This window comes from Gobio gobio (genome assembly GCF_949357685.1).
Source record: "Gobio gobio genome assembly, chromosome: 5".
NCBI classification, from domain to species: Eukaryota; Metazoa; Chordata; class Actinopteri; order Cypriniformes; family Gobionidae; genus Gobio; species Gobio gobio.
This window is the reverse complement of record NC_137101.1, coordinates 17,967,285-17,982,634: the sequence shown is the minus strand read 5'-3', so window position 1 is coordinate 17,982,634 and position 15,350 is coordinate 17,967,285. Positions and strand designations below refer to the sequence as shown.

Sequence of the window (15,350 nt, the reverse complement as noted above, 5' to 3'; positions counted from 1 at the left end):
ACCCAGACATATATATCTCACCGCAAAAACTCATTTCCAGGATATTATGGCTATATTATATTCATTCACGTAAGCCGCATAACTCGGGTTTGTTCATTCAATAGTATTCATACGGCGAAAGTTAAAGTGATGTAGTTGAGTGTGATGAAAAATGAGCCAATAAGATGTCCTGCCTATGTATTTCCATACACGCGCTCACCCTGCTTCTCAGTCGGAAGGCTGCGTCCTAGAACTAGATGGCTGCATATTTTGCCTGCCACATCATCGAGCTCTGTTAAAGGATGTCTCAATTTGAAGGCAGCCTTCGTTTTGCATCCTTCATTTGGCTTATTTTGAAGGATGCAAATGTGTATCCTTCATGTCCTCCAATCACCCACAATCCTTTGCACACATTCCAATTCACACAAAAAGATATTATCAAGAAAAATGTTTTTATAATAACAATTGTAATAATGATGTAATAATAATTGTAATAGTATTTCCATGCCGTGATCACTGGGGTGGAAACATGATGTAGCCTTGGCTTGCACACTTGACCATCTCATTCTAACGTTTATGCTGAGGACTCTCCTACAAGCCTCTGAAGGACTGGACTGGGAAGGACGCACAGAGTCACTGAGCGCCTCAAACAAAGTTTGTGCTGAACCATAACAATTAGCTTATTCTGAGTTCACGTCATGTCATTAGCGTAATTATGAGATGGTAACCTGTGACATTCTACTCACTATTTATGCGTTAACACTATCAGGGCCGTGCACAGACCTTTTGAGGGGCATGTGCTGAAACTGAAAAAGGGCAACCCATCTGTTCACCCGCCCCTAATACTTTATTATCAAACACACATGACATGCTTTATTTACATTTTTTGAAGATTTTCACTATTTTTATTGGGGGAAAAAATGCCTTTTCGAATTTCTGTGTGATGGGAAAATAAAGTAGAGCAAGTTCGGCAAAACGCGGATTCGAACCGTGATCATTTTGCGTCAAAACTAAAACAAGCCATGCGCTTTACCCCTGCACTATCATGGATATCATTTACATGGTGTCTTCTGCAATTCTGACTGACCCAACCAGACCTTCTGTGAAAAAGACGGCCTATTTGCACTCAATGTAACGACAACATTACTGTAACCATGTTTTACTACACATGTGAAAACGAGAGAGTATAGAGATTCAAAAATTAGCGAATATGTGCATATATCAACAACCTAAATGAATTAAACATGCGACCATGATATTATTACATGTTAACAAATTAATTGTATTCGCAATCATAAATCCAAGAACAAATTTCTAAGAGATATATTTGACCTAGATGACGAGGATCACTCAGTCACTTTGTGTAAGTTCCAGTAGGAAACTTGGCGGTCTATGGGCACACCTTTGCTTATTTATGATTTTTCGGTGGCAAAAACAAATTAAATGTGGTTGTATTAATTATCAATATATTATTAACATTTTACAAAAGTCAAACTCAAATGCAATTACCAAAACTATTGATTTATTGAAGCAGGAACAAAAAACACTACCACCAAAAAAAGGGCACTTCAGAGTGTAAGGGCAAAAAGGGCATGTGCTCTGACCAGGTTGAGCCCTACCTGTGCACGTGCCTGAACACTATCAATGCTGAAATGAATCTGCAGCAGTCAGGTGGTACAAGTCAAAGTTTTTTGTTTTTTACCTTACATTATTATTACAATGTTATGTGCTTTGAGACATAAGTTATTATAACACCGTCTCTCGTGGCACTTTGCAGACTCTGAAAGGGAGGGTGGGTTCTTAAATCTTAAAACTGTCACCATTGGCTTGGCTTGCTCAGTTGGGGACACTACATTTTCAACTAAATATCCAAATAAATTAATTAAGTAAACTAAATTAACCATATAAACTAAATGACTGATCTGCCCATATTGTCACTGTATGATAGTTGAAATGAGCTAGATCAAGGGTTTTCAAACTGGGGTCCGGGGACCCCCAGGGGTCCTCCAGAAGGTTCTAAGGGGTCCCCAGACAATGTCAGAGAATGAAAAACAAAGCAAAAATAGATCAAATCTACCGAATATTCTAACGGTTTCATTTCTGAATGTTTCTCTCATTTCTTGCCGTAAACATTCCAGAATTGTAGTATATGTTTGCTTTGTATCTTTCTAGTGAGTTTGTCTCACTATATTCCCCTTTATCTTGCTCACTGGGAATGTAAGGCAGTATCCTTAATGCAAGACGTAAGCTGCTTACATACATTTATTGTGAAAATTGCTTATACAAACATTTTTTAATTGAAAAAAAATTATTCTTCAGGTTTATACATCCAAAATTAATAGCCAATTTAAGTTGGGAAACAATATGTTGTATTTATAATGTCACATTTACAATTTATCAATTACTACTTAACAGTTTAAATGTTTTTTTTTTTTCATACATAAAAATAGATGGATTTTAGGTAGGGGGGTCCCTCATAAAGGTTCATCATATTTGGGGGTCATCACCGTTTTCTCCGGAGCGGCTGTACGGCCGAATAAAATTCTGTTGCATTATTTTCCTGTTTAACACAGTGAAGCTGCTTTGAAACAATCTGCATTGTAAAAAGCGCTATATAAATAAAATTGACTTCAATGACTTGACTTGACTTCAATGCTTTCAAACCGCTTGCTATTGCTACTACAAAACTGCACTCGGTAGCTTTTACTCCCTCCCTCAACTACTCAACAATTTATTGTCTGTGTGTGTGTGTGTGTGTGTGTGTGTGTGTGTGTGTGTGTGTGTGTGTGTGTGTGTGTGTGTGTGTGTGTGTGTGTGTGTGTGTGTGTGTGTGTGTGTGTGTGTGTGTGTTTTAAATGTATGTGTTTATTATGTCTACTACATTTTAAATTGTTTGTTGGTTATTCACCTGTGTGTTCTAACTTCTGGAAACACCACAATTCTTAAAAAAAAAGACAATTATCTAGGCTACTTTAATAAAATACTGCCTAAACGTAAGTGGTTGAGTTCACAGCTTGTTTTATTGTATTTATCATACTTTTAATTTGTTTTAGTGAACTGGAAAACAATGAGAGAGGCACAGTAGATTACGTTAATGCAGAGGCAGTAGCAAACATAAATTTAACCAACAGATGGCGTTATTGTAATTTTCAACATATCATGAAAATTTTGACACACCATATTTAATACATAGCAGATTTATGTTGAATGAGCATGGATATTTATGTATATTTGTGTATATCACTGTGGTAATGCATAATAAAATAATCAGTAAAAGCTATATTATTGTTGTTGTTTTATCAATCCTGATAGGCACATTTCAGATAGCCTAATTATTTAAATATGATAACATTTGACTTGGATATGTAAAAACGAGTGCTGTCAATCGATTAAAAAAAAAGATTAATCACAGTTTTCTGTAATTAATCATGAACATTAAAAACTAGTCATACATTTTTATATTGTAATACATAATTTAAAATCGCAACTCCAAATAATGTAGAAACAACATCAAAACAGTGTATTTTAATTAATTGTATTAATTGTATTTAATTGTATTAATGGCATCTTTAAGTACTATGAATGAAGGCCAGTATCACAGATACCAATGTAACCTTGTTTTTTGTTGTTGTTTTTTTTAATAAAGAAGGTTGTTGAGACCAACATTTTACATCAGTGAAATTACACAACTCTTGATTCATATTTTTACCACAACAAAAACTATTAGCCTAACTAATATAAAGTTTGAACATTCTTAAAGATGCGTAAAACAGTCATTAATAAAATAATAACAAATAAACTAGTGATAGCTCGAAAACAAAAAACAAAGATAAAAATTAAATAACTGCTTTAGGTGTTTCAAATAGGTTTAACAATAGGTAAATTGAAGTAATCGTAAACCAACACTGCATACTCTTTATCACTGTATAAATGAAACAAATGTATTATTATTAAAGCTACAAAAGTTAATCAGTTAAGAGCAGTGAGTGATTTTCTCTTTGTCTTTTGTTCTTTGATTAAATTTAATGGCACAGACTACATATAAGGGATGGAGAGGGACTGGTATTACCAAGGCTTACCAGCCCTGCAAAATGTGGAGGGATCAGGGAATCTCTTTAAACCATAAATGGAGGAGAATTTCATTCAGTCCAATCCGCCGGCTTGGGTCTTGCTGTAGAAAAACGCTGAATCAGATGGCAGCACTCTGTGCAGAACAATGGGAGAAGTTGAACTTTACACCTGATGTCTTTGTAATAATCTGTAAGATTTGACTGTTCTAAACTGTAAATTCAGAAATGGTCAGATTTTTTCTTTGTTCTGTTTTGAAAAGTACAATCATTCTTCTTTGTTGTGATGGATGTCATCTTATCATCTGACAAGCCAGGCTGAAAGCATTCGCCCCGACCTATCGCCAGCAGGTCATTGGTTTCTGAATAGCGTCGACACACCATTGCAAATAATAGCACTCCAAGCACTTATTTCCCTTGGTACCTGCTCTCCATTCTTTACTCAGGGGTCCGAAGGGAAAGCTTCAAAACAGTGGGTTGTCATGTGGCAGGGAACGTAGGCCTATGCACGTAGCCCTATTGTTTCACCGCAACATTAAGATTAACAACCTGCTCATCAACCCAGAAACCCTTCAAGTCAAGCTGATTGACTTCGGGTGTAGGGATCTTCTGAGAGATCTGCTGGCTATGATATCTTCAATGTATTATGCATCAAACCTGTAGTTTAGGACTTAAAAAATAAGAAGTTAGCATCTTCAAAATGTGAATATATCTTTAAAGTCATTTGTAGCTGATCTTAGGCTCAGTACCTTAAACCATTTTGAGGCTTGGTTGGATATATTTAAGACAAAAATAGAGCAAAATTGGCAGATTGGTGCCTTCTGTCTGTAACACCATTTGTAGCCATTATGTTTATTATTCTGTATGTTTTAGTCACTTACAGTAGTGGCCAAAAGTAATGTCCGGCCTAGGAATATTGTCATCTTCACCCTTTATTCAAATATTATTAAAAATCTGTTAAAGGTTCTGCAATTATATTGCATAGTTGTGCTTCGAGTCAATTGTTTTATTTGTGATAATGCAATGAAACATGCCAAATTGTGCAGAAATAATTTTTGGTCAGGCTTTCATACGAAGAAATTACAAACACATGCAAAAACAAGAGAGAACATAGTAAAATAAAACCTGTAGCTATAGTTTGCCTGTTTTGCCCAATAATTTTGTCAGATGAATACTTTAAAATTCACCCCCGTTTTCACAGACAAGGCTTAAGCCTAGTCCCAGACTAAAATTAATTTTTGAGCTGTTTTAACGGAAAGAAACTTGCCCTGACATATCTTAAAATATGCCAGAGCCATTGTTTTGTCTCAAGATGCACATCAGTAATGTTTTTTTTCTAAGGCATTTTGGTAAAAGTCACTTAAATGCCTTAAATGTTTAATCCTGGCTTAAGCCCTGTCTGTGAAACCGGGCCTTAGTGTTTTGTTCTGTCTATTTCAAATGTTTTAAATATTTTCTCATATGTTGATGGTTTAATCAAACTTGTAGGGTCACTAAAAACAAATATTCCCTCTGGATATCACTTTTGGCCACTAGTGAACATTCCACTGGGTGACCGAGGCCCACTAGGGGGACTCTTCATAAATAAATAAATAAATAAATAAATAAATAATAACATTAAATTAAAATTAAAATGCTAAAATATATAGGCCCATGCAACATTTCATCCTCTGGCAAGAAATCAGAAACTTTACATGAACTGTTACCATCTCACTCAAAAATGTTCAGCTTTATTCAACTCAATATGCAACATTTAAAACAGCATGCTGTTATGCAACATATAATCACTCAGAACACTAATACATTTTTTTTTCAGGAATATATTAAAACACTAGCTATATGAGCAAATAAAATATTTTTCATAGACACTCTGATTCTAGCCTAATACAATTCTGTTTGATTTGAAATCGCCATATAGGCTATATGAAATATATTATTTTTGCTGGTGAATCAAAACATTTAAAGGTAGTGCGTAGGCTACATCACTGCACACTCTCTTTTAGACAAATACTTGTGGTCAAACATTTGAAAGGACTCGATTGGCTGAGTGTGATCAGCTGAAGCGGTGCGTCAGTGCGCGAGCGAGCACAGGAGTGCGCTCGTGAAAGAAGATACAACTCGGAGACACGGCAGCAAACGCTCTTCAAACCAAATTTGATTGCCACAGACTGCTTTCTGAAGCTTACTGCACGAAATAATAGCGATTAGCCTTTATTACATCCTCACTTTGGCTCATTTCATTTGCTTGGGGACGCTAGATATGGAGCTGGTTGGGTCTGTATAACAAACGGGGACAAAGCGGATCAGCTCGAGCCGAGATGAGCGCGAGTATGAGCGGCTCTGGGTCAGCGCCCTGTCGCTTCGCACATTACTTCATCATATGCGGAATAGACAACGAAACGGGTCTAGAGCCCGATGCTTTGGCAGGTAAGACAGAGTTATTGTGTTTTATACACTGTAGCGTGATGGTAAACACACTAGAGTCAAAAGGTATAATAAACACGAGCTGACGTGCACTGATTTCTTATGAGCCCTGCTTGAATCACATTATAGCCTCCTAATATTAGGACATTCAAATGCATTTAATGCCTATTAATATGCTTGACTGGGAATAACAGACTTGAATTTGACATAGGAGTGGCACCCTAAGAAATTATGCAATTGCACTGATTTTTGAGACACAAAAGTATAGGTTTGAGTGCATTGTTTTGGATTAATGGGAGGTTTTCACAAAATATGTTTAATTGCATAGCAATAACATTCAAGTCACCATACCAAGATACAAAAACGATTTGGCAGATATTTTTTTTATAAAAACAATGTGACTACACAATCTTTTTGTATTGAATTTAACTCATTCAGTCAGACATGAGATATGGAGTCTAACTGTATTTTTGCATATTTATTAAATGTAGTAGCCATTTTGTTTTCCTGATTTTGCTGGCTACTAATACCTTGTTATGATGAGGAAAAGTAAGTACCTTAAAATCCCAAGCCTTGTCTTTACAGTTTGTGTGATGGAGTTGGCTTGTGAGAGAAAATATGAGCAGTGGAATTTCTTACAAATATGAATTTAACACAGCCTGTGACTAAAGTCTGTGTAACCCTATTGAACCTGTCTATGTCTTATATATTGCTATAGATGAAATGAGATAAATCAATTTAATACCCAATTGCCTAAATTAAGTGAAATCAATTACAATGTTCCCAATCACCAAATGTTCTCTGAAAGCATATGTTGAGTGTTGGAGGAGGGATGAGATCAATTCAGTGGTTAAAGATGGAACGGTCAGCATTGAGCCTCAAAGCATCCAATAAAAACAATCATCATCATCATCCTTATGTATTGATTGTCTGAATATTTTGGTTGTCTCATGGTGGTGTCAAATGAAATCCTGGCCTGATAACTGATTATATCTTTTGTTGTTGGCATACTGGCAGAGCATCTAACAGTGGTTTAGATGGATACATATGGCGATCACTGAGAGAAGAGAACTAAGTCAGTCAGTTTTGAGGACTCAATATGTCAAAGAACATAGAATATGATTATTATTATGACATTTTAATAGTACAAGTCTGAAGCGATTTAAAGAGTTTGTTTTTTAGAGATGGTGAGTGATTGGTTGGATTGATTGAACTTATGGGTTTCAAAAGATATCACAAAGTATTACAGTTCAAAGTGTCACCCCCTGAACTTGCATTGAGCAACCCAGCTCACGTGGCTTTCACTACTGATCATTTTGATTTCACGCACTCATACTGTGAATGGTATCAAGAGACGAGTCTCAAATTCACTGATATTATGTAGCTTGTCCTGTGGTGTTTTTGGCACTGCGAGTCTTATGTTTGTGCTAATTGTCTTGTATAGGTTATGCATATTTCTTGTAACTTAATTTGAAAGCACAAATGCTTTTGCCAAGAGCACAAGTGTAATTGTCAGAGCAAACCGGGCTTTTAAAAAGCAACTACTTGTAATCCCAGTAGCCAGCCTGTCTACTCTAACCCTGTTTTTCTCCGATCTTTGTCTGGCCTTGTTTTAACAGATGTGATGATTTCCCTACCTTTTTAAGGCCTGGCACAGTTTGACAGACTGCTGGTGAACTGTGTGAAGAGCTAAGCTGCATGTGCGTGATGCTCTCGTGGATTAGATGTGTTGCTTTAAACCGAGAGCGTACAGAACAGGCCATGTGGGAACACAACAAACTGATGAACCTGCTTAGAGCTTCTATTTTAGCTTCCAACAGAAGTATTTAGCTCTATATTTGTGAAAATCAATACATTAAGCCTGTGCAATTGTCCTGGGAAATGCAAGTTGATGCAAGTTTAACTCTATCCAAGGACGATAAATAATTTTTTTTGGCTAATGTCAGTTTGAAAAAGCCAAAATTTGTTAGAAATTCACTTATAACTATATTAAAATTCTAGCTGATTGAATAAAACGATAAATATTCTCATGTTATAGTTGTTGATTTATTAATGGTCTTCATTACATTTCTATGCTATTTTGTGTAAATAGAAAATGACACTACAAATTAAAGTCAAACGTTTGAAATGCTACAATTAACAATATAGTGTATAGTATGAAAAATAGATAAACTTTTAGAGATTTCTTAAGCATTCCAAAGATTTATTGCTTTGAATGGCATATGCAAACCAAAAATAAAATATTTTAGTATACTATTATTCATTAATATTTTGAATTGGCTTTTATTTTTATATTTTCATTTTAATAATTTTGTTTGGTGCCTTAGTCTTTTTCTATTAGGTTTTTTAAAAAATATTTATATTTTATAGTTAGCTTTATTTTTATTTCAGTTTTAGTTTGAGTAATTTTAGTATACTTCAACTAACTTAAAATTAAAGTTTTTCATCTAATACTTATTTTGGTTTTATTTCAATTGAAAAAAAAAAACACCTAACAAATTTGAATACTTTTAGCATAAATAACAACACTGAATTGAGAGCTTTATAGAGATTTGGGACTTGGCAATGCCTTGTAAATCAACCGCAGCCCCTTAACATCATAGCAGCACCACAGTCTAAAAATCTGGTTTGTAATGTTTACAGAGAGAAAAGCCTTTCCCCCCTTTCAGCGGATCTAACTTCCCACTGTGAGATTGGTCTGGTTCCCCAGATAAAGTTCATCATGATTAAACAGTTTGAACTTGATTAATTTACCACTGTGTGTGTCCAGTGTCATTGGGGCTTGGATTTTATCAGCTCCCCGGGTTGCTCCGATAAGCCTCACACTGTGTATAGCATTGTGAGATGCTTCATTTGAGAGATCCATGTACAGCATAACCTTTGTTGAAGATTATCCTACTGTTCTTGTTTGATCAATATCGGGTGTTTTGAAAAGCCCCCTCGCCCCACCCTAATGCACCTGTATTCTCTGGTGGCCTAGTTTCTGAAGGTTAGCTTTGGTTGCACCTCCTGTGAGAAGACGAGAGCGCTCATTTGTAATTCAAACCACTTGAAGATGGAAAGAGTGAGAGATGCTTTTCCTGATATATTTTTGGCCTTGCTTCCTCAGTTCCATTGTTCAAAATGCACATTTCCTGCTGGGTACCTCAGCGTGTTTCTGCATGACTTAAGCGGCCGTCCAATCCCAGAGGGGCCCTGCACTCATACGACTGACCTCCCCCCCTTCCCAGGGCTTTTCAGCATAATCATCACTGCTGGGCGCCCTTTCATTGGGCTGTCTGTGTACAATCTGTTTCTTATGGAGGATTTTTATTTAAGAGGCTGTTTGACCATTTCCACCTCGTAACATTGAATAAAGCTAATTGCAACTTTATTTTGCAAAGTGTTTTTTTTTTCTTCTCGTAATTGCTACTTTATTTTTCACAATGTGACTTTCTCACTTTTGTTATTATATCTTGCAGTGCAGCTTTCTATTTCATTGGCAATTGTTTTGTAATTGCTTTTTATTTAAATCTTTTAATGGTAACTTTATTTCTTATAATTGCAACTTTATAGCTCACAATGTGACTCACGCAAGGCAGCCGTTTCTTGTCATTTCGATTTTGTCTCACAGCGTTAAAGGGTTAGTTCACCCAAAAATGAAAATTCTGTCATTAATTACTCACCCTTATGTCGTTCGAGACCCGTAAGACCTCCGTTCATATTCGGAACACAAATGAAGATATTTTTGTTGAAAGCTGATGGCTCTGAAAGGCTTCAGATAGGTCTCCATTGGCATTCAGTACACTTATACTCCCAAGACGGATAAAAGGCACTCAGAACATCGTTACAAAGTCCATCTCACCACAGTGACTCTACAATAATCTTACAATGCGACGACAATAGTTTTTGTGCGCAAAACAAAATCAAAATAACACCTTTATCCAGCTTGTTATTGCCTTCTGTGTGTGCCTCCACGACGCATGCGCGAGAATATGACGTAGCGCCGGGGTTCGAGAATCTATGAAATGCACACTCTAACCCCATTTTGAGCACTACGCCGAGACCTTAAGCACGATCAATGTAGAATCCAACAGCTGAGATACGCGCGTCTTCCTCTGATTGTAAACAAATCACTTCTGGGTCATCTGTCCGAACGCCGGATCTGCGTCATATTCTCGCGCATGCGTCGTGGAGGCACACACGGAAGGCAGTAACAAGTTGGAAAAAGGTGTTATTTTGATTTTTTTTGCGCACAAAAACTATTGTCGTCGCATTGTAAGATTATTGTAGAGTCACTGTGGTGAGATGGACTTTGTAACGATGTTCTGAGTGCCTTTTATCCGTCTTGGGAGTATAAGTGTACTGAATGCCAATGGAGGCCTGTCTGAAGCCTTTCAGAGCCATCAGCTTTCAACAAAAATATCTTCATTTGTGTTCCGAATATGAACGGAGGTCTTACGGGTCTCGAACGACGTGAGGGTGAGTAATTAATGACAGAATTTTCATTTTTGGGTGAACTAACCCTTTAATTTATCACGTATAGGTTGACTTTGTTTCTTGTAATTGCATTTGTAACTGGAACGTTTAATCTCGCATGGTAATATTTAGGGCTGCCACTAACGGCTATTTTTATATCGATTAATCTTTCGACTAATTTATCAAAAATTTTTTACTTAAAAACATTTAATTTAACTAGCAACGTTGGCCTTCAGTAGTGTACTATAAAAAAAGTATAAATGTAAACAAGCCCTTGACAAAATGTAAAACTAAAAGAGTAAAAATGTAAAAAGGTACAAATTTGTAAACCAACACAACAAAAAAAGAGAATATCAGAAAATACTTTTTATATAGAATAGTGTTGTCTTGATACCAAAATGATGACTTCAATACGATACCAGACTAAAATACTTCAATGTCGATACTGAATCGATACCATGGCAAAAAACTGTAAATGTAATTGAATAAAATGACAGAACTTACTTTTAGAACATTGTTTTATCATTGTTTTAGGGTTAAAAAAAACCCAAAACTCACTTGGCCGGCCTGTTCCTGCCCTGCCCTGCTTCACACAGAATATTAGGTCCTGCCCTTTAAGAGCTGCACGGACCAAATTCATTGTAACACCCGATTTCTCATTCAACTCTGTATACGTTCACTAAAGACATATCCGACTGCGTTTACCTGAATACTCGAAAGGACGTGCATTTTTACATATAATTTTTACCATTCAAACCCAAAAATCGGCGAAACTGGTGTTGCGATCTGTCTATCTTCAGGCCAGAGTCCGGCAGTGCGTGCGAGCACGTCCCGGCCGTGCCACACTTTTCTTTTGCATTCTTTTACCTAAGCTACGCATATATATTTGACTGTTCTGCTTCCATTGTTTTGCTGTCACACATCGCAAATTAAGAAATCCTGCTCTTATTAGAGTGCTGTCATTTTTAAAGTACCGGTACTAATACAATTTCATATCGTACCCAACTTACCCAGTCGACTAAAAATATTGACGTTGACTAATTAACAGCGTTGACGCAGTCGACTGAATCGACCAATCGCGACAGGCCTAGTAATATTATTTCTTATAATTGCAACTCTATAGCTCACAATGTGCCGTTTCTTGTAATTGCGACTTTATATCACGTAAGTTGACTTTGGTTCTTGTAATTGCGTTTTTTTTCTGTCTTGTAATCGCAACTGTACTGTATATTGCAATGCAACTTTATTGAATAAAGTATATACTGCTACTTTTTATCTCAAGGCAATTTTATTTCTTATAATTCTGACTTTATAACTCACAATGTGACTATCACACAAGATGACTTCTTGTAATTGCAATTATATATATTTTTTTGAAAGAATGCAACTTTTTCTTGTAGCTGCAACTTTTTATCTTTGCAAGGTCATTTTGTTTCTTGTAATTGCGACTTTATTACTTGTAATTGTAACTTTGTTTCTTGTAACTTTTTATCAAGCAAGGTCATTTTATTTCTTATAATTGTAACTTTATAGTTCACGGTGGGATTTCATGTAAGGCAGCCGTATCTTGTTTGTCTGGCTATCACCAGACCAAGCTCAATTTAAGATTGAACATTGGTCTGGGGAGTCTGCTCTGTATTTTCTACTGCACAAGAGGCGTGATAAACGAGCATAAATTAAATGACTCTGTATGCAATTGGATAGTCTTTCAACCAATCAGACCACAAGAGGCGTGATCAACGGGCAACAACCTCTATTCTCTATCCGTCATCGTGTTAAACCCGCCAATAGTGCGCCAGGTGGATAAGCCAGTCTGTGATTGGTTCCCGCAAAAGTGTAACAGAAGCTGTAGAAATGAATGTACAGGTTTGCAGACTGAATTGCAGGGCGAAATCAAATCAGGCTGGGTTTACCCAGTCTATATATCTTGTAATTGCCACTGTTCATTTATGTCACATAAGTTGACTTTGCTTCTTGTAATTGCGTTTTTCTATTTTGTAATTGCATCTGTACTATATATTGTAATGCAACTTTCTTGAAACAGCAACTTTATCTCGCAAGGCAATTTTATTTCTTTGAGACTTTATAACTTGTAATTGCAACTATATTTAGCAAAGTAACTTTTTCTTGTTGCTGCAACTTCATCTTGCAAGGTAATTTTGTTTCTTATAATCGCAACTTTATATCTTGTAATTGTAACTATATATTGCGATGGAACTTTGTTTCTTGTAATTGCAACGTTCTTGTAATTGCAGTATATATCACAGTGTGACTTTATTTTTCATAGTTTGCATATCTTGTTTCTTACAATTGCAACCTTTTTATCTCACGATGCAGTTTCATATCTCACAATATCTTCTCGTAAACTTTCTCAAAATGACTTCCATAACAAGGTGATTTGGGTAAACAAGCTGCACTACTGGCCGTCTTTCATGTCTTCATCTCTGTTTATCTGTTTGTTTATTCTCCATTCTCATTAGTCAGTCTCTTTAGCCCCCTCTTTCAACTATGTATGTTGGTAGTTTCTTATAGGGCCTGTCAAACCCTTATATTCTAGGCCTAAGGGTGTAGTATATGTCCTCTGAGTAGGATAAAAATAAAGACTATAAATAGGCCCCTTGTGTTCGACTCTATGAGAAGAGGATTGCTACATGTCGGAAAGAAATTGCTTTGCAAGCAGTCCCTTGGTGTTTGTTGTAGTCGTGATTGTGGACAGTAATACTTGAGAATGAAAGCGTGAAACACAAAATTTGAATGACAGTCATGCACATGCACAAATTGTTATGCTCTGGTGGTCCATGCTTTCTGCATGATTCCAGTTCCCTACAAAACGTGCCGCACCCAAAAGCCTTTATCTCATCTCGTGTCTTACTGATGTGCCTGCCATGCATCAATAAAATGGCTTTTTGCTGCTTTGGCAGAGGAAGAGATTTAAATCTTTGATGTTCTAGTGTGTCTCCATCGTTCACACCTCTACCTAAAGAGGGGATTTGTCTCTTGGATTACCTTCATTTACTGAGGATCTTGACACCTTGAACGGACATTAACTGTGAATCGACAATGTCTGGTCCTCTTCAGGTACCTGTTGATTTGTAGTGGTGCTGTTTAAGGCACTGTATCATCTCCATTTAACTTTTATAGGGGTCCCTAAGCAACTTGTAACAAGTACTTGAGGAAATAAGATGCTGCCGAGGGCTACATTTTACTCTGCCTGCAGTGTGCCTGCCATTAGTGGTTTGTTGTCTAGGCAGTGACGTGAGTCATACACAAACTGAAATGCGTGTATTCAGAGCAAAATTCGGTCTACTCGTCCCCCTTGATGTTCTGCAGGTTAATTTGATTCTGTGTCGTGTCTTGGAAAGAATCTCGAAAGAGGAGGAAGTACACATCCGAAATGGTGCAGGATCAAAACAAAAGTTATATAAACATAAATGAGGAAAAACTGCACGCAGTTAAATTTAATTTACCAAATAAAACGGCAACATTTAGATTTTAAAAAAGATCTACATCCTGATGATTTTTGTGTAACCAAATTAAAAATAAAACACTAAAAGATGTACCAAGATGCACTAAAATCAGTACTACAAATGAACATATATCAAAACATTATAATGTACTTGATGAAAAACAGATATTCATTGTGAGATTTGCTAAATATCACAGTTTATTATATTACACATTTTTAATGATGTATTTATTTTTGTTATATTTAACAATTAACTGTAGATTATAGCAAAGGTAATACAAATGTACAAATTTTAATATTCAATATTATTGATCAATATTAATACTGATATGCATTGCTATATTTTGCATCTCTATTCTTAATGGTGCTCTCTATTTGACTCAGTTGACTCAGGATGTGAAACACTGGGCTGTTTTCACTTCATAGGTACTTCGAACATACCTGCTGAAGCAGCTTCTAATACTTCAAGCCAGACAAGAGTTACAAATATTGGGCGTCAAATGGTGCATTGTTACATTGTGGCTGCATGACGTGTCTCCGCTCATTGTTTCTTAATGACACTGGCCAGCTCGTATTGTGACTGGAGGCAGAGACACAAGGCAGCAGTGGACGGCCACAAAGAGGACTGGTTCCTGGACCATCTGTCTATGAGCACCAGCGTGGACATGGGGACAATGGCTATGCTAATGTCGTAACACCTCCCTGGCTCCCCATTGACTTTCCCTGAAATGGGCCTGAATTGGGGGAAAACAGGTCAAACGCCAATGCTCTGTAGCTGAGCCATTCCTCTTTAGTTCCTGTTTCCATACTTAACCCCCAGGGTATTTTAACTTTAACATTTCATCATTTTTACTTTTTGAGTGTCTCATGTTTTATCTATAAGCTATAATCCTGCATTCATTTGAAAATTGAAACAACGGTACAGCATGTCAAAGTTGTGTTTTTACTCTCCCCAG

At 36.5% G+C, this 15,350-nt stretch overlaps 1 protein-coding gene across 8 annotated transcripts in view; it reads left to right on the top strand.

Annotated features, from left to right (window-relative positions):
* The first annotated feature begins 6,091 nt into the window (after positions 1–6,091).
* The window catches only part of dennd5b (DENN/MADD domain containing 5B), a 51,800-nt gene continuing 42,541 nt past the window's right edge, over positions 6,092–15,350 (top strand). For 4 of the 8 annotated variants that reach the window (XM_079816401.1, XM_079816400.1, XM_079816397.1 and 1 more), the window contains exon 1: positions 6,092–6,473. In XM_079816401.1, coding sequence (XP_079672527.1) covers positions 6,365–6,473 — 109 coding nt within the window. In that variant the 5' untranslated portion in view covers positions 6,092–6,364. The remainder of the gene's footprint in view (positions 6,474–15,350) is intronic. The other 4 variants (XM_079816399.1, XM_079816398.1, XM_079816395.1 and 1 more) reach the window with 1 other exon arrangement.